The sequence below is a fragment of the Medicago sativa genome, chromosome 8, assembly GCF_051527215.1.
Source record: "Medicago sativa cultivar Bolivia chromosome 8, Bolivia_mono, whole genome shotgun sequence".
In the NCBI taxonomy this organism is placed as follows: domain Eukaryota; kingdom Viridiplantae; phylum Streptophyta; class Magnoliopsida; order Fabales; family Fabaceae; genus Medicago; species Medicago sativa.
This window is the reverse complement of record NC_140756.1, coordinates 53564925-53590122: the sequence shown is the minus strand read 5'-3', so window position 1 is coordinate 53590122 and position 25198 is coordinate 53564925. Positions and strand designations below refer to the sequence as shown.

The following is a 25198-nucleotide window of genomic DNA, read 5'->3' as shown; positions in this document are numbered from 1 at the left end:
AAATGAGTGTCGCTTTCAGTTTCTAATGCAATAATAATTTTTTCTTTTCAATTGTACCCTCCAATTAATACTCTGCACACTACTTCCAAAGTATTACTTTTAAAACTAACCAATAGTTAATAAGGATAATTTGGTAAAATAACCATTCTCTTTCTCTTAATCATATTTCTTAATATATGTGTAAACACCTAAAACGACATTCATTTTAAAACGGATGAGTAATATTTTAAATTATAAAAACGACATTCATTTTAAAACGGAAGAGTAATATTTTAAATTATAAAGTAAGAAATGATTAATTAATTTTATAAACGTGGTTGGTTCTCCCTCCTAATAAAATCAAAACAACCGAAACGGCAACAAGTCCCTCTCTTTCTCTCTCCACAAAGCCAACCCACATGGGAAGCAGCGTCACTCTCAGTCACATTACTTAACGCGTTCTCTCCCAAAAATATCTTCAAATTCGATTCTATCCTAAGTTACAACCCTCTACATTACAACCCCATTGTTCTTAACATGTAACCTACACCCCACAATCCACCACCACTAACAACCAATTTTCCCATTGACCCATTATTTTTCAACCAATCATATTCCTTTTTCCGTTCGTTATAGCCACGAAATTGCCGCTGTTAACAGCGTGGCTTAAGCCTAATTATCGTTACTACTTTTTAACGTTGCTTATAAGTCTCTTCTTTTATTCATTCATTCAAATATCAAAAACCACTCTTTAGAATAACCATAAGCCACACAAAACAGAGAGAGAGAGAAAAAAAGAAAAGGGTCATTTCATTTTATTAGATTAGATCTCTGCACAAAAAAAAAAAACACACACACATTTTTCAAGGACCCTTTTTGGTTGTATTTCAAAAACAACCATTAAAGGCGTTACCTTGTTTTGAGATTTTTTTTACATTGTTGCAGGATCTGATAAAAAATCATAGATTCAGATACCCTTTTACGAGTTTTGTAATTTTCTCTTGTTTTTCTCATCTGGGTTGTTTGTGTTTGGTGTTGGCATTATCATGGAGGTTGAGAAGAAGAAGTACATAACATCTGAGGAACTGAAAAAGCATGACAAAGAAGGGGATCTATGGATCTCAATTCAGGGTAAGGTTTACAATGTTTCAGATTGGGCTAAAAAACATCCTGGTGGAGAGGTTGTTTTGTTGAATCTTGCTGGTCAGGATGTAACTGATGCATTCATTGCATATCATCCTGGTTCAGCATGGAAACATCTTGACCAGTTTTTCACTGGCTATTACCTTGAGGATTTTAAGGTATCTGAGGTTTCTAAAGATTATAGGAGACTTGTTTCTGAGTTTGTCAAAATGGGTTTGTTTGAAAAGAAAGAACATGTTACTTTATTCACATTAACATCTGTTGCTATTATGCTTGCTATTGTTGTTTATGGTGTTGTTGGTTGTACAAGTGTTTGGGCTCATTTAGGTTCTGGTATGTTGTTGGGTTTGCTTTGGATGCAAAGTACTTATATTGGTCATGATTCTGGTCATTATGAAGTTATGTCGAGTCGAAGTTTTAACAAATTAGCACAAATTATTTGTGGTAATTGTATGACTGGTATAAGTATTGCTTGGTGGAAATGGACTCATAATGCTCATCATATTGCTTGCAATAGTCTTGATTATGATCCTGATTTGCAGCATATCCCTGTTTTTGCTGTCTCATCGCGATTCTTTGGTTCGATCAAATCTTATTTCTATGATAGACAGCTAAAGTTTGATGGTTTGTCAAGGTTTCTTATCAGTTACCAGCATATCACTTTTTACCCTGTCCTGTGTTTTGCAAGGCTTAACTTGTACCTTCAAACATTTTTGCTCTTGTTTTCGCCATCACGAAATGTTCCTGATAGGCTTTACAACATCATGGGAATCGCTGTGTTCTGGACTTGGTTCCCTCTGCTATTGTCGGCCCTCCCAAGTTGGCCAGAAAGGCTCATGTTTGTTCTTGCTTGCTTTGTTGTTTGTTCCATCCAACATCTTCAATTCTGTTTGAACCATTTCGCTGCAAACGTGTATCTTGGTCCACCAAGCGGAAACGATTGGTTTCAGAAACAAACAGCTGGAACATTGGATATCACTTGTTCAACATGGATGGATTGGTTCTTTGGTGGTTTGCAGTTTCAGCTTGAACATCATTTGTTTCCAAGGCTTCCTAGGGCTCAATTGAGGAAGGTTTCGCCGTTGGTGATTGATCTATGCAAGAAGCATAATTTGCCTTACAGAAGTTTGTCATTTGTTGAGGCAAATCTTTGGACTCTTAAGACTTTAAGGACTGCTGCATTGCAGGCAAGGGATTTCACTAACTCTGCTCCACAGAACTTGTTGTGGGAAGCTTTTAATACTCATGGCTGAGCTTGAGATGAAAGCATGTGGATTTTGTGCTGTGAAGAGAAGATTATCAAGTTTTTTTATTATCAAACATTATGTTATTTTCAGTATGTTATGTTAAACTTTGTGTATTGAATTCAATTTCTCTCTTTTATTAGGTATGTTTTGTTGTAATAATTGATGGTATGATCACTGTTTTATGTGTTCCTACATCTGAACAAAAAAATTTCAGGTTATATTTGCATATTCTTATTACCTCTGTTCTTTTATTGGTTGTGTTTCAACTTTCAAAGGACATATAGGGTTGTTATTATTAACTCTTCTCAAACTTGTATCATGTTAAATCTTCATAAACCAAGTGGGGTCAAAAAACCATAGGAAGTCCTTAAATATTTGTAGTGTGTATTTTTTCAATTGGCAGTTATTTAGCAGAATGTTTCAATCTTACTAAATCTTGAATATTGAAACTTAATTCATTCGTTTTTCTATTATTGAAATCAATAAGCTTAAATGCATTTTTGACCCTAAGACATTTTGGTTTGACGATTTTAGTCCTCCATTTTTAAAACTGGTCCCCTACTTACTACTATATGCAGCGGACGCCACTTGTGTACTATTAAGATACCAATGTTATATAACATTAGTCAATAAAGGTGTGCCACGAAACACTTCACATATATATCTTTTCGTTTTCCTCTTTAGACCTTATGCGGCCCCAAAGCAAACAATCCCAAAGGTTTTCGATCTCATGTTGTAGATAAACTCATTTGCTGTATGTTCAATATTCCTTTTCCCACCAACATCACATGGGCAAGGGACCTTAGAGGCCTGAGGCGGATTCAACAACTTGTTTGCAGGGTGTGTTTTAAAACTATTTTTTGGTTAGGAAAAAATGACACATGCTTTGGTTTAGTCAAAATTAATGGGAGACCTAAAAAATGAAAATGGAGATAGACTCTAGAGACTCAATTCACTCATTCTAAAGTAATATAAGTGAAACGCACCGTTTTACTAAAAAAAATAATAAAATAAAATAAATAAATAAACAATTAAATAATACAATAGAATAAAAAATATATATATTGCAAAGGATACCAAACACACACCCATTTCTCTGTTTCTCTCTCTTGAGAACTTTCCATATCCTTCCTTCCTTCTTTCACTTTCATCATTTACCAAACCACACCATTTTTATTCATTTCTTCTTCTCTCATTTAAATCATCGGTTTCCTTACAAACCATGCCATCTTGAATAAAATTGCACAAATTGGTAAATCAATCTCATAATTATACAAGTGCTTTTGGATAGTAAATTGGGGTTATGATTAATGATCTAGGGAAGGAGAAGAACACCCACCCTTTGGTAGTTGCTCATAAAGACTCTTTGAGAGGTAAATTTATAATTTATATGTTGAATAATGTATCTTTGGATATATGTAGACTGTTTTGGAAATTAATTTAGAGATAAGAGTATATAATTAAGGGATTTTATGGTTACTTATGGATATAAAAGTTTTAGAATGATGTTCTAATATTGGAAAATGTTACTGATGCTCAGATATGGAGCAGCCGCTTTGTATGTCTTTTTGGTAGCGGTTGGAGATCAAATTTATGCAATTTATCATAACTGTGAGTTGATGACAATCATTATCATTTATTTTAATTATCCTTATTATCGATATTTTGATGATTCTATATGTTAAAGTGTTTATCAAATTGGGGAACACACCCTTTGAACATTTTTCTCGTCATTGTTACATAATTTCAAAGTCATCAAATTTAACTATACTCTATGTGCATGGTAAAAGATTTGAAATTGAGGTTTGGTTGCATATATTATGACATGAATTTTGAGACATAGAGAAATACGGTTTTGGGATATATGTTTTGAGAACTTTCGATATTAATATATACTCACTTTGACGCTACTTGTGATTTACAAAGTTTTGGATTTGAAATGGAGATTTGATTGCATATATTTTGTGCACTAGTTTTGATATGTTCCTAAAAGCTAGTTTTGACTAGTTTTGATATGTACTAAAGCATGGTTTCGGAATTGTGTTTTTTCGAAGATTTTGGTATTAATATGTACTCGACGTGGATTTGATTTGGATTTATTTATGACTACAAGTGGTAGATTTTCAATTGAGTTTTGATGATACATATTTTGATTTGATATGATGAAAAAATATGGTTTGTGAGACGTGTTGAGAATTTGCTTTGAAAATTATGGTTTAATGACGACGACCTAGGTGCACCTAGTATGTGATTTCAATTAGGTAGAGTTACTCCGTTAGATGGAGCCGCCCCTATGGATAGGCCGCCATTAGGAGGAGAGGGCTATCAACGAGAGGTAAACTACCTAATTGAAAATGTTTTACATTTGTTTTGAGTCGAGAGAAAAGAGCTATCCGTTAGATGGAGCCGCCCCTATGGAAAGGCCACCATTAGGAGGAGAGGGCTATCAACGAGATGGAGCTAGTTCTCGATTCACCTATTTTGATTATTTTCACTAAATTGAGTTTATTATACTTTAAAAACATTTTGTTTTGAGTCGAGAGAAAAGAGCTATCCGTTAGATGGAGCCGCCCCTATGGAAAGGCCACCATTAGGAGGAGAGGGCTATCAACGAGATGGAGCTAGTTCTCGATTCATCCATTTGATTATTTCCAACTAAAGCTAGATTGCTATACTTTATTTAAAGTTGATTATTTTGGTATTATGAAATTGAATATGATTTTATATTTTCTTTGAAGTGGTTATTTTGATTCCATTTCATTAAGTCCGATTTTTAAAATTCTATTTGGATTTGATTATCTCGATTCCTTTTCATTATAATTGATTTCTATATTTTCTTTAAAGTTGTGGATTTGGTTTCACCTCTCGACGACATTGAAATTTTGATATATTCTTATTTGGTTTGATAAATTTACAAAGTTTTATGAATTTTAGTGGTACACTTGACTGAGAAATTATTATATTTTATACGGTTACTAGCCTTGTAAGTAAAAGTTAGATTTGAGAAAAAATAAATAATCGTGCCCTTGTGTGTTTCCCTTCTAGGTGGTGATGGTTGTTGTCTCTCACTAAGTCTTTGTGACTTACCCCTTCTTCTTACATTTTTTTTCAGATTCAAAGTCAAGTGCGTAGAAAGCTTGTAGCAGAGTTAAAGATCTGTCAATGTCATTCTTTTGGTAGGTCTCCTCTATGTATAAATTGTATGGTCGATGTATCTGCAGCTATTGGTAGTTTAGAAATGTTTTGTTTTGAGTTGCACAAACATCTAGTTATGTCACTTTAAGATTCTGCTGATAATACAAATATATAGACAAGATTCACATCTTGGAAAGTATTCAAAATACAGAGGATACTCTGTCGAAATTTCATTGGATATTATTTTAAGTGAAAGTAAATTTGAAAATTGTTTAAATTATAGTTTGTCAAGTGTTGTCAATAGGCTTGCCGGACTAGGATGCTCTAGTTCGTGCGCCGGTCACGATATTGAATTTTGGGTCGTGACAAAGTTGGTATCAGAGCACGGTTGTAGGTCCTAATAGCTGCAGACATAGAGTAGTAATGGATTTTTGTTAGTAAATTGTGAACCGCGGCACCATTTACTTGCAAAAAGCTATTAGCACTCTATGGTAATCTCACTTGTTGTCCAATCCTGTGATTTCTTTTGTCTCGCTTTCTTTGTCGTCTCGTCATATTTTTGATCAATTTTTTTTTCATTTGGTGAGGATGCCATACAACACTAGAAGGGAAATTGGTTCGTTCTGGGTCTATTTCCTAATCTTAAGACTCTCGTGAAAGAGGTTGAGGTTGTAGGCAAGACCGACGTGGAGTGAATGTCGAAGAATGAATAATAACAAAATGAAATGCAGATTATAAATATAGTGAAGCTGTGAATACAAAAGAGTGAAAACTGAATTCTAACTATCTAAGCTAAGTGATAAAGGAGATTACAATTTTGAAACTGAAATAATTAGAAAAAGGACAAACTAAGCATTCGGTAGAATTAAAATTATTAGGATAGCTAATGGTGTCACAAGGAGGCAGTATTTAACTAGCAGAATTACAATTGAGAGCTTGTGACTAATAAGAGAGAAATTCCTTATCTCCGCGTCTGTTAGGTACATGATCAAGAACAGCGGTGTCATTCTCAGGCTGTGAAGAGGCCTTATTGCAGTATGTACAGACTTTGGTAGACATTAACTCTGCCAGTCTCCTTATCCTTCATGGTGTTCTATATCAAACAAGTTGATTGAGCTAACCCAATGAAAATACCAATGTGTTGTAACAAAGCACTGACTGAATTTGAATAGACATGGAATATGACTGAGATTGGGTCTTAAGATAACTGTGCCTATGGCTTAGGCTGAGACTCTACTGCTATTAGGCAAAGTCATAAATTTTTCATCTAAAGAATTGTATGAGTCAAAAAAAAAAAAAAAAAAAAAAAACTGAATTTTCATAGGTGCAGAACTTCATAAAACTGAATTAACAGCATCAGCATAATGAATGATAGAGAAATATCGTCGTCCATCGAGAAGTTAAATTGGGTGAGCATCAAACGACTACTCCTAATAGAGGGGTTGAGCTTACTTTCACAAAATTCATGAAATTTGAACCTCTTACGTTTTGGTTTTAGTTCAGATGAAAGCTCTTCATGTTTCATTGACGGTCTAGAGAGGTTATGGAGGAAATTAAGATGCTAAAATATAAGGAAAGTGAAGTTGACATATTTTTCAGTTGGAGTGTGTGGCATATTTCTAGTTGGATAGTTTGACATGTCGAAAATAAGTGGCATCACCTTTATTAGAATGAATTTAGATCTCTTGGTGGTTTATGGTTCATTTTCTTCTAGATAGTGTTGGAGATGGATTCTCTCAAGGGTATGAGAGATCGAAACTGAGGATATATTAATTTTAGAGTAGAAAATTCGTTTTACAGAGCTTCCAACAAACGTTCCACATTCTCTCAAAGAGTAGGTGTGTGTCAAGTGGTTCTTTTAAGGATTTAGGGAGTATTCAATTGGATTCTGGCTGGATCTAATTGTAATATTTTGCGGAGGTTTCAAATTTGACATTTCATATTAGACAACAAAACCTTAAGGATGTAGTAAACTAGAATCTCACAAGAAATGAGTTGAATGATTGTATAGTGATTATTCTTAACGTGATGATGAAGTTATGTTTAGTCAATTAGGACAACAAATATCAATATCACAATGGGGATGGTTGCAGTAGACAAACCTTTAGGTGCAGTACAGAGTCGTAGATTCGATTATGGGGCTTGTAGATAATCAACTTTTACTTAGAGTAATTTATGTTCTGCATTGGTTCATTTCAATCTAGAAATTGTTTTAAAGATGGTAAAGTATTGTTTTAATGTGGTTAAGTATGTCATATCAGTTGGGATCGTCTTTGGCAGCTACGATATAACTAATCAATGCTTTAACACCAGTCTTGTTATTATAGATTTAGGATTTTGTGTGCGAATTGGTTGCCCTTCCAACATGCCACCGTAGTCTATTATAACAGGGTAGTGAGAGTTAGATACATGGTAATCACTTTTCTATCATTTAACCTCGGATTTAGGAGTTAACAAGTTATTGCCAAGAGGTTGTTAAGGATAACTGGTACTTACTATGGATATACAAGTCAGTGAAGAATTATAAAAAAAAAAATTCATAAAACGTGTGGGTTTCCTAATGTTTTTAATGATGAATTTCCTGGATTGCCACTTGATAGGAAGATTGATTTCTTTATAGGTTTGGTTCCTAACACCCAACCTACATCCATACCTCTTTATCGAATAGCTTAGCAAAACTTTAGTTGCTAAGGGATTAACTATAAGATTTTCTCAATAAGAGCTTTATTCGCCCAAATTATTTTTCCTTTAGGAGCGTTGAGATTGTTGAGAGGTGACATTCTTAATTATTCTAAGAGTAAAGAAAGACATGATCCACACTATCCTGCACATGATTAGGATGCAGCAACAATCATTTTAGCTCATAAGATTTGGAGGTATTGCTTATATAGAGAGACTTGTGTGAGTTATACCAACCATATTAGTCTTAAGTATACTTTTCGGCAGTGTGATTTACATTTTAAGAGAAAGAAAATGGATGAAGCTCTTGAAAGATTGCGATTACTCGATCTTAAATCTTCCCCCAGAAGGGCTAATGTTGTTGTAGAAGCTTTGAATAAGAAATTCATGGACAATCTAGATATCATAAATGAAGAGGCTTATAGTTAGAGGATTTCAAGAACCGAGGAAAGTGGAATTAAATTAAGCTTGACCATTCAAAGGAATTATTATCCACTTTTAAATTAGTTCCACCTTAGTTGAGGATGCCAAGAAGGCTTAAGGTCAAGAGTCGAACTTGGTGAATACGGTAGGTAATGTGATAAAAAGTAAAGTTATAAAATTCTTAGTTGATTTTTACGATGTTTTATGAGCAAGGCTTAGTTTACTGCTCTGTTTTGGAAGTCTTTCAAATTTAAATTGGAAGCCTGTTTGAATCTCAGTACAACCTTCATCCTAAGAATGATTCTTAATTAGTGAAAGTTATACACATCCTAGAGGATATTCTTCGCACTTTTGTTCTTGAACTTTGAGGAATTTAGGATTGATATTTATCTAAGATGGATTTTGGATATAACAATAGTTACCAACCTAGTGTTCAGATGTTACCCTTGGAGGCTTTGTATTGTAGGCAGTGTAATCCTTATATAGGCTGGTTAGAAGTTGGAGAAAATTGATTCAAGATGTTATTTCAAGGGTTAAATTGATCATAGATCGTTAAGTAATAACTTAGAGTAGGCAAAGGACTTAGATTGATAAGAGGTGTTTCCTTTCTATTCACAGTTGGAGAACATTTATTCTTACGAGCCTCATTAGTGAAAGGAGTTTGCGGTGTAGTAGAACGACAAGATAAGACCAAAGTTGTTTGGGACATTTAAGATTGTAGCTTATAGTTGGGTATTTCCACTGGATCTCTCGAGAGTTCATATGCTCTTGTAAATCTCTATGCTTTTCGAAGTACCTTTATGACCCTTCTAATGTGAATAGCCATGGAGATGTGCAGTTGGATGAGAATATGTCATACATTGAACATGCAGTAGCTGTAGAAAAAAAAAAAAAAAAAAAAGAGAGATGTTATGCTCAAAGAATAATGTTTCGGTAATGGTTCTATGGTAAGGGCCGATCGGTGAAGAAACAAGTTGGTAATTTGAAGAGATGTTGCGTACCATGCTTATTTATTTTGAAACCAAAGCTAGTATTACTTAAAATTCGAGGACGAATTTTCTTAAGGGGGGAAGAATGAAACGCACCGTTTTACTAAAAAAAATAATAAAATAAAATAAATAAATAAACAATTAAATAATACAATAGAATAAAAAATATATATATTGCAAAGGATACCAAACACACACCCATTTCTCTGTTTCTCTCTCTCGAGAACTTTCCATATCCTTCCTTCCTTCTTTCACTTTCATCATTTACCAAACCACACCATTTTTATTCATTTCTTCTTCTCTCATTTAAATCATCGGTTTCCTTACAAACCATGCCATCTTGAATAAAATTGCACAAATTGGTAAATCAATCTCATAATTATACAAGTGCTTTTGGATAGTAAATTGGGGTTATGATTAATGATCTAGGGAAGGAGAAGAACACCCACCCTTTGGTAGTTGCTCATAAAGACTCTTTGAGAGGTAAATTTATAATTTATATGTTGAATAATGTATCTTTGGATATATGTAGACTGTTTTGGAAATTAATTTAGAGATAAGAGTATATAATTAAGGGATTTTATGGTTACTTATGGATATAAAAGTTTTAGAATGATGTTCTAATATTGGAAAATGTTACTGATGCTCAGATATGGAGCAGCCGCTTTGTATGTCTTTTTGGTAGCGGTTGGAGATCAAATTTATGCAATTTATCATAACTGTGAGTTGATGACAATCATTATCATTTATTTTAATTATCCTTATTATCGATATTTTGATGATTCTATATGTTAAAGTGTTTATCAAATTGGGGAACACACCCTTTGAACATTTTTCTCGTCATTGTTACATAATTTCAAAGTCATCAAATTTAACTATACTCTATGTGCATGGTAAAAGATTTGAAATTGAGGTTTGGTTGCATATATTATGACATGAATTTTGAGACATAGAGAAATACGGTTTTGGGATATATGTTTTGAGAACTTTCGATATTAATATATACTCACTTTGACGCTACTTGTGATTTACAAAGTTTTGGATTTGAAATGGAGATTTGATTGCATATATTTTGTGCACTAGTTTTGATATGTTCCTAAAAGCTAGTTTTGACTAGTTTTGATATGTACTAAAGCATGGTTTCGGAATTGTGTTTTTTCGAAGATTTTGGTATTAATATGTACTCGACGTGGATTTGATTTGGATTTATTTATGACTACAAGTGGTAGATTTTCAATTGAGTTTTGATGATACATATTTTGATTTGATATGATGAAAAAATATGGTTTGAGACGTGTTGAGAATTTGCTTTGAAAATTATGGTTTAATGACGACGACCTAGGTGCACCTAGTATGTGATTTCAATTAGGTAGAGTTACTCCGTTAGATGGAGCCGCCCCTATGGATAGGCCGCCATTAGGAGGAGAGGGCTATCAACGAGAGGTAAACTACCTAATTGAAAATGTTTTACATTTGTTTTGAGTCGAGAGAAAAGAGCTATCCGTTAGATGGAGCCGCCCCTATGGAAAGGCCACCATTAGGAGGAGAGGGCTATCAACGAGATGGAGCTAGTTCTCGATTCACCTATTTTGATTATTTTCACTAAATTGAGTTTATTATACTTTAAAAACATTTTGTTTTGAGTCGAGAGAAAAGAGCTATCCGTTAGATGGAGCCGCCCCTATGGAAAGGCCACCATTAGGAGGAGAGGGCTATCAACGAGATGGAGCTAGTTCTCGATTCATCCATTTGATTATTTCCAACTAAAGCTAGATTGCTATACTTTATTTAAAGTTGATTATTTTGGTATTATGAAATTGAATATGATTTTATATTTTCTTTGAAGTGGTTATTTTGATTCCATTTCATTAAGTCCGATTTTTAAAATTCTATTTGGATTTGATTATCTCGATTCCTTTTCATTATAATTGATTTCTATATTTTCTTTAAAGTTGTGGATTTGGTTTCACCTCTCGACGACATTGAAATTTTGATATATTCTTATTTGGTTTGATAAATTTACAAAGTTTTATGAATTTTAGTGGTACACTTGACTGAGAAATTATTATATTTTATACGGTTACTAGCCTTGTAAGTAAAAGTTAGATTTGAGAAAAAATAAATAATCGTGCCCTTGTGTGTTTCCCTTCTAGGTGGTGATGGTTGTTGTCTCTCACTAAGTCTTTGTGACTTACCCCTTCTTCTTACATTTTTTTTCAGATTCAAAGTCAAGTGCGTAGAAAGCTTGTAGCAGAGTTAAAGATCTGTCAATGTCATTCTTTTGGTAGGTCTCCTCTATGTATAAATTGTATGGTCGATGTATCTGCAGCTATTGGTAGTTTAGAAATGTTTTGTTTTGAGTTGCACAAACATCTAGTTATGTCACTTTAAGATTCTGCTGATAATACAAATATATAGACAAGATTCACATCTTGGAAAGTATTCAAAATACAGAGGATACTCTGTCGAAATTTCATTGGATATTATTTTAAGTGAAAGTAAATTTGAAAATTGTTTAAATTATAGTTTGTCAAGTGTTGTCAATAGGCTTGCCGGACTAGGATGCTCTAGTTCGTGCGCCGGTCACGATATTGAATTTTGGGTCGTGACAATAAGATCCCCTAAAAAAAGAAGTAATAAGAGATCAAAATTGCCAAATTGCAATACTTACTTGAAGAGTCAAAAGTTCAATTGAGCAAAGTAGATTAATAGAATTCTCTTTCATGAGTTCTTCTTGTTCACATATATCTCATTTCACTGGCATGCTATTAAACATAGAACATTATTCTCCTTGGTTATATATCTAATTAATCTCATCCATACTAATAACTAATTAACCATCCTTAACTAATTTTATCATATTTTCTATAAGTATCACCCTCTTCAAATTTAACCTTTTACTATTACATAACTCGAGTTTAATTTTGGTAAAAAATAAGAGTTTAAGACGTAATTTTTATGATCAGTTAGTGTAAAGTTATTTTAAACATACATCTAATGATGTATTGTCACACTTACATTAATTTACGAGTTAAAAAAAACGAGTTATCATATTAATTAATTGATGTGACAACATATTAGTGGCGCATGTAAAATAAATATAATCTAACAAAATATGAAATTAAACTTTTAAATATCTTCATATTCTTTATTTTTTTTTGACAAAAAATATCTGACATATTCTTGAATAGGAGTAGTTGAAAACAAATTCGTCTCCATGGAATCACACTGTCGGTATCATGATAGTAATAAAACAAAATTATTGCGATTCCTCCAATTTTTTGCTATAATAACGTGTAGGTTTCATAACTTTTCTTTGGCAAGGTGGCATTCCAGCTTTTACTTGCATCTCTCACCATCTTTATGGCAATTTTTAGCAATTTCATTTAAGTGTTGACATCTGTTTTGGGCCCCTTGCCTAAAAAGAATGGAAATTGCTTTTCTTCCATTCAGTTTCGCTCATTCCCAACTACACTGTCCAAAATACCCTCGTATGAGTTAACTCACGCTCGACGTATGACTTAAGTCAACATGAGTTAACTTGCGGGGTTCTGCTATAAAAACAAAAGAACATCATAAGAATTTCCAAAATTTCATTGTTGCGGTATTGAGAGCCATTGTTGCGATTTTCTCCAACCTTAAGTCATTCAACGCTAATTACAATCACAAAATCAAGTAACTGCTTATTATCCTATTACATTGGCTTTTTTTATTTATTGAATTGTTAGATTTTTTTGGATAAATTGTCCCATATTTATGTTTTTTTTTATTTTTGATTTTTTATTTTATAGGGTTAAATGTTTATGATTTGATTGAATTGTTAGATGTTGATTAGAGTAAAATTGATTGAATTGTGGTAGAGATTGTTGGAAATTGTTAGAAATTGTTTGAAATTGTTGGGTATTTGTGGTAGAATTTTTAGGATTAGACAAGGTTTTGACCATTGATTTTTACATTGCGTAGAGATGTCTCAGAAACAGAGTGATGTTCAGTTGAAAAAGGAGGGTGAGAAGAATACATCAAAAACCACTGTGACATGACACAATATCGAATGTGAAGGATCCGAACAAAAAACAAGGCGAATGTGCTCGTATACAATTTCAACAAGATGAGAAGGAACGGACGGACGTGTTATTTTGGTCCCCAGCCAAAAGCAGGTGCCCCAGGAACTGTCGAGGACAACCCAATTGACTTAAGCGATGAGGGAGAAGATTAAATGTAATCGCGTGTATTGTCTTATTTTTTTTTTTTTTATGTTTTTTGATATGATGTGCATTTTGGTATTGAATAAATTTGAATAAAGTTGCGTATTGAATAAATTTGGATAAAATTGTGTATTGAATAAATTCGAATAAGTTGCACAAGTACACGAAATCAATTCAAAAAATACATAATTTTATTTAGTTTTAATTTCATCTAAGTTACATTACATTCTCCCTAAATATGTGGTATCATCATGATGTTGGGTTTAAATTGTATTCTTGAAAGTTTGCCGAAAATGTCAGCATTGAAGTGTCTTATATCTCGGGTAGGGATTTACAACATCATTTGAAAATTCAAAAGAATGAAGAGAACACAACACATGTATTCTACCTAATTAAAAATAGAGGTTAACACATCGAATTCCCTCATATAAGATGAGTAGCGATGTAAAGGAATGCATTCCAATACATTCTTTTGAACTTAATCCTACTGCACTTCCAACTAACAAGTTTCAATTGACAGAGGAGCATAATCAAGCACAAAACAACATCATAGAGGTGCATTCCTTTACATCACACTCATCTTATACAAGAGAATTCGATATGAAAACATATATAAGTTTATTTGCTAAAATACATGTTGTGTTCTCTTCATTCTTTGACTTTTCAAAGGATCTTCCAAATCTCAACACTAAGTATAAGACATTTCAACACCGACATATTCAGCAAACTAACAAGAATTAAACTTAAATTCCAACAAAATAAAGACATTACATAGTAATGATGCTACCTAAACATAATCATCGATTCTGGCAGAATCAAATTGTTGAGAATATCTTTAGGCGATCTCAGCAACGTAACAAACATATCAATCCACACAAACATGTTGTGCTGACAAAAATTCGAGAACATGCTTCTCACGTCGTCGTCGTATGTTAATTCTAGCCGACTGAACCATATTCTCCCCTCGTGTAACATTGGACGTTCATACCGAATGTTTTCCACCCTCCTTGTGTCTCCAGGATTGAGTCATTGGTTGATTTCATTCAGTTGATCCTTCAGACCTTTTAACGTGACATTAATGTATCGAACTTTGAACAACTGAGGATTTCCACTGTTGAAGCGTATGCAAATATTGAACAAATCAGCCATTGTTTTACATCTACACCATAAAAAAATTAAACAATTAATGAAAAACTCATTCAAACATTTCATCAAACACTTGGAGTGCAAATTATACATAAACCCTAAAACTCATAACTACAACATAAACATGCAAACATCTAAACGATCGAGCAATATAAGTCATTTACTTGTAAACATTGTATCAATTCTTGCCAAAAAAAAAAATCAAAATTTAAACAAACCCTAAAACTAAAAAAAAATTAATTTAAGAAGAGAAATCTAACATATAAACATAAAAGGTTAATGGTGTTTGATTTAGAAAACTTACTTGTTATTGGAGTGTTGTTTGATTTGAACTTGAAGAAATTTTAGATTTGGTTGATTTGAGAGTTTTCGGAGATTTGAGATGAGAAATGAGAAAATGAAATACTGTCAGATATTTAAAAAGACGCACAGCGTGAGTTAACACACCAATACACAAAAAAGTTCACCATTGACATAAAGGACTAATATATTAAGAAGCTTCTTAATATATTTGTCTGATCTTTAGAAGACGTGCATAAGTGTGTAAATAAGCACCCTATGGACCTGCCCCTCTAGAATTAAATGATCAAATAAACACTTTTATAGAGTTTGAAGGAAAAAAGTAAAAGGTAATCATGCAGACGTTTTATGACTTCAAAATCAATTAATAAACATATCATCATAAGTTGTTACTAATATTTGTATCAAGTGATAAATCAACAATAAGTTCTTGATAAACTATTTCAAACATCTCATTAATAGAGGGGAGAAATAGAGAAAGAAATAAAGAAAAAAAGAGACCCGGGTTGCAAAGAATTATCAAAACTCTGAAGCCTCTACAACCAAAAACAAAAATACAACGCTGACGTGAAATATATGGGGTTGATTGATTCAATGTTTCGAAATATATTTGGGATATAACATAAGCTAGAAGTTGCATGAATTAGGAGAAAACCATTAGAATCGCCAATGCAGATTCCTCCTTATTTAGCGTGTAAAGATGCAGTGTCTTAATTCCATGAGCCATAATCTTTTTGCACATTTCAGTTCCCAGGTGTATTCCATAAGCCTTGATAGCTTCTTCATTGTCCTTGATAGGCTCTAAAGCAGCCATTATCTCAGCAGGTATCTATATTCATTAAAAATGAAACAATATATTACAATTAGTAATTACAATCCATTACATTGACTAACAAAATACATGAGTAAAAAGAAAACGTATAACAAATCTTTAACTATTAAGTGAGATAATAGAATATTTAGAAAACTTAATGCTGGAAGATCTATATAACATTTTTTTGCTTACCTTTGTTTTACAAAGACCAGTCATGCCGATAAAGCCGTTGTAATTGTTAATGGGCATAATGCCAGGCACAATAGGACAAGTTATCCCAATTTGGCGACAATCATTCACAAACTTGAGGAATATATCAGTGTCAAAAAATAATTGGGTGACAATCAAATCTGCTCCAGCATCAACCTATAAAAGGAACATAAGCGATTACTATTATTGTGTGATTCTGACCTTTGATGAATATATAACTTTTGATGAATAAAAAGGGTGCATTCTGACCTTGCTCTTCAAGTAAGCAAGATCACTTTGATAACCTTCCGCTGAAACCAACCCATCAGCTCCTATAACATTCGGATGTGCCTCTGAAGAGAAAGACAATATTTATGGTGAGAAGAGGAACAAAAAGCACGAAGAAGAAAGCGATAATAAAGTTGAACAAATGATAACATAAGCAACAAACCTGGATAACCAGCAATTGTAATGCCAAAGTAGTCACCATATTTGCTTCTGATATGTTGAACCTACAAAAGCATCAGCATCCACAAAATCAAGCCTCAAGACCAGAAAAGTATGTCAAATTTTAGGTTTTAGGTTTTATCATCAGAAAAAACAAAATTCCTTTTCATATCATCACCAACCATGCATCTAAAACAATAACAAAAAAGTGCAAAAAATCATCAAAATCATTCTTGAGTTAAAAAAAAAAAAAACCATACCAAATCACGCGCACATGCAAACCCCCCTTCAGTCTGCACAAACTTCTCCTGTCCACGAGGCGGATCACCTCTAAGCGCAAGCACATTCTGAATCCCATTACTCTTAATCATCTCCAAAGTATGATCAATCTTATCCACCGGCATATTAGTACAAGTAAGATGCATCATAGTCTCAACACAGATAATATTTTGCATCTTATTTGCGATCTCTAACGTCAGATCAGCAGTTGTTCCTCCAGCTCGCCATGTAATATCACAAAATGACGGATTGTGTGCAACCATTCGGTTCATTTTTTCGAATAGATTGTCCACTCCATCTTCGGCTTCTGCATTCGGTGGAAAAAACTCGAAGGAAAATAGTACTCTGTCTGGATCCGCCGCAGCTGATCGAATTTTCTCTATCACCTTCATTTTTTGTTTTTCGCTTTTTGTTTACTTACCCTGAATCAAGTAACTAACAAAACCAAAATTAATTAACGAGAATGATAATTGAATTGGAAAGAAAGAAAAAATGATTAAATCGTACCTTAGGAGAGAGATAGAGAATGATAAAGCAAAACGATGGGTGGATGAAGAAGAAGAATAACAAGAAAAAGAGGCTTGTGCGATAGATGTAGGATTTGTGAAGATGGGAGGGAAGATGAAACTTAAAACTACAAAAATACAATCTTACCCTTTTTAATTTTTTGACACCTATTAAAATTATATCTTTTGGTTCAACCACACCCCTCTTTTTTCTCTCCTTAAAAAACAAACTAAAATAATTTTGAAAGAATAAATTAACTTAATTTTAAATAGATTTTTTTAGAGGAAAGAGAAAATATGATTTAAAAGATTGAACTAATTTTATAACAAAAAATCGCTTTTATATAGTTGTATTCAAACAAACTAAATTATTTGTTTAAAAAAAAATGATTTTTATTACGATAAACAAACGCAAAGTAGATTCTGATTTTTCATTAAATCTCTAAAAAATAACTCTAAATTATTTTATGTAAAAATCACTTTTATTTTGATATTTTAATCCGATCAAAACAAATTTTCACACTAACTTAATCTTTTTTTAAAGAATAAACTAACTTAATCTTAATCCCAATCAAAACAAATTTCCTATAATCTCTAATTATGAAAGTTGATAGCCAACAATAATTTTTTTTTGTCATATCCTAATCGTTTGACATCTCAACATATTTTAACCATTTTGTGTCTAAAAACAAAAAATCTAAAAACAACTTTAAATGAAAATATATTACGGTAGCTTTTCAAAAAATATTTTTTCTAGAGAAGGGAGAAAATAAGTATCAAAAGATGAAGATAATTTTATAACAAAAAATCCATATTATATCGTTTTATCCAAACAAATTAAATAATTTTTTCAAAGAAGTGATTGTTATTACGACAAACAAATACAAAATTGATTATGTTATTTGATAAAATCTCTAAAAACAATCTCTAAATTATTGAATGTCAAAATCATTTTTTTCTATAAAAAGTAATGATATATTTAATTTACATTTACTAAAAATAACTTTATGAAGTTCATGCACTTTCAGCCAATCACAAACAGAATAAAGGTAAAGTGCTGTACCTGGAAGGATAGCAATATATAGTAGAATTATAATTCATATCAAAGCAAATGTTAATGGTAGAAAGTTTAACTTCTGCTTCCTTGTATTAACCATGAGGAAATATGGCGATGACAAAGGTTCATACTCTATGACCTATCCATTATATTTTATTTATGTTCAATAGTTGAGGAAAAAACCACCTTCCATATGTTTCACAAATGAGGCCCCTTTTCCCCCATTTGTTTTAGATATATGACTTGGCCTAACGTGGTTTATTGTTTGCATGCGACAATAAGGGAGAATTGGATTTTCTAAGAGGTAAGTACGGGACAAAACGACACAAGACAAAGTAGCATGAGGCAAAACAACTTAGCACAAACTTTTAAGGAGTGTTTGATCCGCTAAAAAATGAAAGGTCATAACTCTAGTTGTACAATGTTTTATTTGTAATACTGTTCAAGGATTGAACAAACTGGAGACAAATGAGAGTGCAAAAAATGAAATTATCGTCCCTTAATAAACCACAACACACTTTTTTGTCCCAAGTACAAGTTTTCTAAACCTTATGAGTTTTGTCCATCAAGAATCGCATACCAAATATTATTCAATACTAAAAAAGTTTGTTTCTACTGTTATACCTTGTGTTGTGTTGTTCTGTCCAATACTTAAAGTTTAACGGAACAATTTTTTGTGGAAAAAAAGACTATTTTAGTATTTTAGACTACTTGTACTTGAGACGAAAAATTGTGAAACAGTTTAACGAGGAACAAGAATTTCAATTTTTTTTTCTTGTCCCTTACTCGGGTTTGTCCAATTTCTGAAACAATTTTACAAGTAAACACAATAAAAGTGGAGGTATCCTGAAATAGTTTGAAAATTGTTGTTCACACATTTGATAGGGCTGAAAAACACATGTAAAAGACGAAAAGCCCCCGCGGTAGTTAACTGCCGAATTGTAAAGAAACCGGATGCAGTTAACTACCGAGGAAAACCTCGGCAGTTAACTGCCGATGGAATGAAAAAAAGGAGAAAAAGGAAAAAAAAAAAAACGTGTTCTTCTTCCACTTCAATCGCTTTTTTTGTTTTCTTTCTTTCACAACCACAAACTTCACTTTTCTTCTTCTTCCAAATCAAACACTGTGCTACACTTTGCAAGAGGTAATAGAAGAAGAACAACAAAATCCACCTCCAAACACAAATTAAAGATTGTAAATTCTATTAGATTCATTGAAACAAATAAATTGGAAAATGAATTGAAGAAAACTGTTCAGTTGTGAATTCCTCAGGTGTGATGACGGATTTTGTGTTTCCGTGTTTAGGCATCAGAAACTTGTTAAGAAAATTGACACAAGTTTTTTGTTTCTGACATAGCCATGAGTTAGGTGTGATGACGGAGGATTTTTCCGTCGTAGTCCGAACCAGAGGTGGAACCACAAAGGACCACCGTCGGAGATGACTGCGGCGGCGGACGTTAGAGCTGTGGTGGTGATGCCCCATCTCTCTGCAGCTGCTCGTTTTATGCCAATCGTTCCAGGAAGCTTGCAGATTTTCAAATGATTTCCACGGCACTTATGTGCCGATGGATTAAATTGGAATTTCGGCAGTTAACTACCGCCGGATAATTTCTGCGGCAGTTAACTGCCGAGGGGGCATTTGAGTAATTTATAGGTGTGTTTCAGCCTTCTCTAATGTGTATACAACAATTTTCAAACAGTTTTAAGCACTCTCATGTAAATTTAGATTTTAACTTTCACAGCACGATAAAATTCATTCGGGGTAAACAAAACTTATGCAAACAATATTTTTTTCCTTCAAATTTTTTTGATGAAGGAAGGGCACCTACCAATAAATAAGGCACATGCTAGGTTTATACTCTGCCTGCTGTTGATGATTTGAGAATCAATTAGGCACTTCCCTCATGATTTGTTTTCCTGATAATTTATACTTATGTTACCAACCTGCATCATCTACATCTATTGATTCTAATGATTAAAATTATCTTGCCATATGAATACTAAACCAGAACTTGAACAACCGCCAAATGAAGCCCGGATCATGAAGCTTCTTTTATGGAACTTTAAAGGCACATGCAACTATGACTCTAGAAATTAGAATGGTTTGCAAATGCAGTCTCAACTTAAATTCATGGTGATACACAAATCTGTAGTTGATTTTGGGAGTTACTTGGAAGTTGGAACTAATTAGTTGAATTTGGATCTTCAGCCTTTGTTTCTGCTAAAACAAGTTGAATCGTGTCGGTCGCATTCAGTGCAGGGGTTTATTGCTACTACTTGGAGGATTTGAAACTCGTGTGTTGATCATTATAGAGTCTACTGAAGATTGTATTAAGTAGCAATGTTAGCTTTGACTATCATTTTAAGGTTAAGTAGGAGCTATGTTTGTGTTCCAAGACCATTTTTAGTTCTTATTTATAGCAAAACCAAGACTCCTAATTATAGATTCAATAGAGAGCAAAATCATTATATAAAAATTACATGAAGTTTTATAGTCTCACAGAAAGAGAACAAAAAGTCAACATCATGATTAACAAGACCATTGGATAGCATCAAAACAATTTTGTACTATAGATAAAACAAATAATCAAAGGTGACAACTAGTAACAAAATTATAAATTGAAGTAAGGGATGCCTTATAGCATAACAATAATGCATCATAAAATCAATCTCCCCTTAATTAAACACATTATACGAACGAGGTATATTGATAAGTACAATACTGCACTAAATAACTATAGAAGCCAGTTTAGGTGTTTGAACAAAGTTTCAAACAAAGCAAATTATAACAATATGATAACACATGACAAATGTTGAACCATTCACCAAGAACCTTCTAAAGATAAAGAAAAGCAGAAATGTTGATCATACTTTGATAAATAAAACGAAACATAACATAAATCCACACATGACAAATCCTTGACTGAAATTTTAAAATGTTAAAATATAATGGCAAATAAATCCTTGACTAATTTGATGATTTGTTGCATAATCATTCAAAAGCCCAACTGTATTCCGCACGAACTTTCGCCTCTTCCTCCGGACTGTAGTCATTCTCAACATTGAAAATGTCACGAATCTCCTCCACCGTCTTATCCTTGATAGTATCTGCTACATACTGGCATGTAAGTTCCAGCAGGCTCTTGATATCCAAGTAGTTTGCAGCCAAGATGAGTTCGAAGCGTGTATTCTGATTAACCTTGACGAACTCAGCATCCCAAGCCTTAACATCATCCTCGGAGGGTTTCCCTTCGGAACTCGTCGTAACCTCAACATGCTTTTTACAATACTCGATAACCATTGCCAAGATCTTGCTAGTTACGTTTGGAAGAGGGATTTCGGTTTTGGCACAGTCGTCCTCGATCATGTGTTTGATCGTCTGCGATTTCAAAGCAACAGCCTCTTCGACCTCAAAGGTCTCACCGTCGGAACTCTTGAGAGTGATCTTCCTGGTTGATGACGACATGATAACTTGGATTTTGATTTTTGTGAAAGCTAAAACCCTAAAACCTAAGTTTGAAAACGATGCGATGAATAAAACCCTAAGTTAGAAAACGGTGAAGTGAATGAGAAAAAGAATAGGCGTCAGTACACTATTTATACCGACTAGGGTCTTTCTCCTACTTGGCGAGCAAGAAATTTGTTTTAGATTTGATATTGAATTAATCTATACTATATTTTATACTATATATAAAGAAAAACATTCAGCACACTTTTGGGTTGCACTTTTCTTTCCAAAAATACCCCTAATTTTTATTTTTAATTTTAAATACAAATAACACATGTAACAAATAGATAATAATAAATTTAATTTAAGTATACAAATAACACTTGTAACAAATAAATAATAATAAATTTAATTTAAGTAGAAAACTTACACACAATTCCTTATGAATTGTTCTTACTGTTAGCCAATTATAAAATAACTCGTGGATTACTAATCCATGTCACTAATCGACTTCGTTAACCCTCTTTTACCTCCGTTAACCACAGATCAAACTCAAAAAAAAAAAAAAACTAGCACAAAACAAAAACTCATGTTACTTTTTTACCATCCAATTTTATGTTGTACATTTGTGTTGTTCCCCTCAATACAACCGATAAAGATTGCCAAGTATTTTCATATCCCTTCCACAAAAAACAGTATTTCCATATTATTTTATTACTTTCACAAAAAACAGTATTTTCATATTATTTTATTAATATAAGTTACTCTTTCTTAGCCTTTGATCAATGGTAACAAACGTGAACAAAAAATAATGGTAAAAATTGAACTTTAAATCCTCCAAAAAAATATTAGTAACAAACGTGAGAAAAAAATAATGTTAAAGATTGGACTTTAAATCTTCTAAAAAAAGATTAGGACTAAAAATATTTTAGTAAAAGATTTGTTAGCACTATATTAAATATTAATTATCAATCAGTTTCCAGGAGAATAACATAATTTGTTGTCATTTGACGAGATTGAAGGGGATACTCATAACTTATATCAACAAAAATTCCTAAACTCAATTGCTCAAGGAAGTATCCCACCACATATTTTAAAGGTAAAAAAAGGTGTTTGCTCAAGGAAGTATCCCACCACATATTTTAAAGGTAAAAAAAGGTGCACATTTGATTGTTGCGAAACATAGACCCTGGATATGGCCTGTGTAACGGGACACGATTGTTATGTCGTGGTTTATTTAAGAATATGTTGGATGTGGAAATCCTAACAGGAAGCAATGCTGGAAAAAGAACATTCTTTCCCAAAATTAAATTAAAAATAAATGTGAGTTCATGCCTTCCATTTGTGCTTAGTAGAAAACAGTTTCCTGTTAGACTAAGTTTTGCTATTACAACAAATAAGTCACAAGGGCAGGCCATTCTCAATGTCGGAATCTATCTTCCACGACATGTTTTTAGCCATGGTCAATTATATGTAGCTTTATCAAGAGGAGTTTCTTAAAATTCAGCAAAAGTTCTCATTAAAGAAGGGAAAATAGAAGGAGAAGATGAAGACTTTACGAAAAATGTAGTTTTTAAAGATATTCTTTTATCGTCATCATAACATTGTTTCTTTTACATAACATGTCATGTATACATTTATGTTATGATGTTACTAATTACTATAAGAATGAACAATAAATGATCATTATTTTATCTTTTGTGGGTTGTTTGCTCTTTGCAACACCCTAGTTTTTAAAAAAAACTAAAATATGTTGAGTTCAAAAATAATTTTGTTATATGCTTTGACAATATTTTGTTTATAAATCAATATATCAATAATTTTCATTAATATTTAATAATTTTAATCAAAATTATACAAACAAACATAATAAAATAATCACATGCGTTAGTGCAGTAGAAAGAGAGGACAAACGGGCATGATATATCAATAATTTTCTTTTGTTACCACACAAAATATATCGTGTAAAAAACACGATATGAGTATATGTCAAGTTTTTTTTTCTTCTTTTATCCTTAAAAAAGTTTAACAAATTAGATCAAGTATATTGCACTATATAGTCAATAAGAAAATGATCGTTATTTTAATATTTAAATTAGGATTAAAGAGGTTTGTGAAGGTGAGAAAAACACAAGGAGGGGGGGGGGGGGGGGGGGGGGGGGGGGGTTGAGTTTTGGTTTCTTTTTCTTCTCCTAAACTAAAGTTACTGTTCAGAACCTGATAGAGTTCAGCTTCTGAAGTAAGGTTCAGAATCTAAATGCAGCGGAGAAATAAAACGAAACATAACAGAAATCCAGATGACAAATCCTTCATTGAGATTGTAAAATGTTAAAATATAATGGCAGATAAATCCTTGACTAATTTGATTGCATAATCATTCAAAAGCCCAGTCCCCTTGTACTTTCAAGGAATTTTAACTTCAATTATTAAAGATTACAAATGTTCAAGCACACAAGCAAGAAACTTCAAAAGCCCAGTCCCCTTGTACTTTCAAGGAATTTTAACTTCAATTATTAAAGATTACAAATGTTCCAGCACACAAGCAAGAAGCTTTCAAATGCTCAAGCACACAAGAAATAGACTTTTAATGCTCAATCACAACCGAAAGAGACTTCTTACAATCTAACTTAATCAAATAAAAGATTGTTTAGTTTTACACTTGATATACAATCAGAGGTGTAAACAATGACAAAACAGAGTAAGACTCTTAAGATTTTAGAATTTCTAAGATATGAAATTGTTAAGAAATTCTTAATTGTTTATGCGCTTTTGAATTTGATAGAGTAATGACAATTGTAAAAACTGCAAAGTCTTTTTATGTTCTTCAAGTCCTCATCTCCTAATACAGAGAATGATTTGAGAGACGTTGGAGAAGTTCCAGTGCATTAAGAGTCCTTGAGAAGCTATCAAATCAAAACGTTGGAATGTTGTCTGATATGGTTAATGCTGTTTGAATAGACATTTCAAAACTATTGCTGCCAATAGAATTATCCATTTGATTCTTTTTTTTCTTTCTTGAATTTGACTTAGCACACGATTCTTGAGAAGACAAACTGTACTTGATCAGATCCTAAAAGCAACCTTTCTCAGAAGAAGACAAAGTTGATGTGGCTTCTAAGTCCTCAGAGTCTGGGTGACTAAGAGTCTAATGATCCAGAGTCTAGTCTTCAATAGATTCTGGATGAGCTATTCGCTTCTGATCACATTGTTGA

General features: G+C 32.8%; 2 protein-coding genes, 1 long non-coding RNA gene and 1 pseudogene across 3 annotated transcripts; 2 read left to right on the top strand and 2 right to left on the bottom strand.

Annotated features, from left to right (window-relative positions):
* The first annotated feature begins 340 nt into the window (after window positions 1-340).
* LOC146899528 (delta(8)-fatty-acid desaturase 2-like) lies at window positions 341-2606 on the top strand. The gene has a single exon (XM_085738975.1). It carries the CDS (start codon window positions 1026-1028, stop codon window positions 2373-2375), a length of 1350 nt encoding a protein of 449 aa, XP_085595101.1. The 5' UTR covers window positions 341-1025; the 3' UTR covers window positions 2376-2606.
* Window positions 2607-3455: 849 nt separating this feature from the next.
* Window positions 3456-12118, top strand: LOC146899527 (uncharacterized). The gene is made up of 5 exons (XR_015021789.1): window positions 3456-3742; window positions 3910-3980; window positions 5482-10078; window positions 10246-10316; window positions 11816-12118. It is a non-coding gene; the product is annotated as an uncharacterized LOC146899527 (long non-coding RNA).
* A 3771-nt stretch (window positions 12119-15889) lies between these two features.
* LOC146899526 (methylenetetrahydrofolate reductase (NADH) 2-like) lies at window positions 15890-17470 on the bottom strand. The gene is made up of 5 exons (XM_085736801.1): window positions 16957-17470; window positions 16701-16761; window positions 16520-16602; window positions 16253-16426; window positions 15890-16075 (listed from the first exon to the last, which is right to left on the bottom strand). Exons 1-5 carry the CDS (start codon window positions 17365-17367, stop codon window positions 15890-15892), a joined length of 915 nt encoding a protein of 304 aa, XP_085592927.1. The 5' UTR covers window positions 17368-17470.
* A 3911-nt stretch (window positions 17471-21381) lies between these two features.
* Window positions 21382-22085, bottom strand: LOC146899525 (SKP1-like protein 1A pseudogene; annotated as a pseudogene).
* Between the last annotated feature and the right edge of the window lie 3113 nt (window positions 22086-25198).

Bases quoted from the DNA above. Each gene is read 5' to 3' on its own strand.
- LOC146899528 (XM_085738975.1), top strand. From the start codon at position 1,026: ATGGAGGTTGAGAAGAAGAAGTACATAACATCTGAGGAACTGAAAAAG.
- LOC146899526 (XM_085736801.1), bottom strand. From the start codon at position 17,367: ATGAAGGTGATAGAGAAAATTCGATCAGCTGCGGCGGATCCAGACAGA. The intron at 16,762-16,956 runs GTATGGTTTTTT...ATGCTTTTGTAG, and splicing joins TTGCATGTGCGCGTGATTTG to GTTCAACATATCAGAAGCAA. The intron at 16,603-16,700 runs GTTTGTTGCTTA...CTTTCTCTTCAG, and splicing joins TACAATTGCTGGTTATCCAG to AGGCACATCCGAATGTTATA.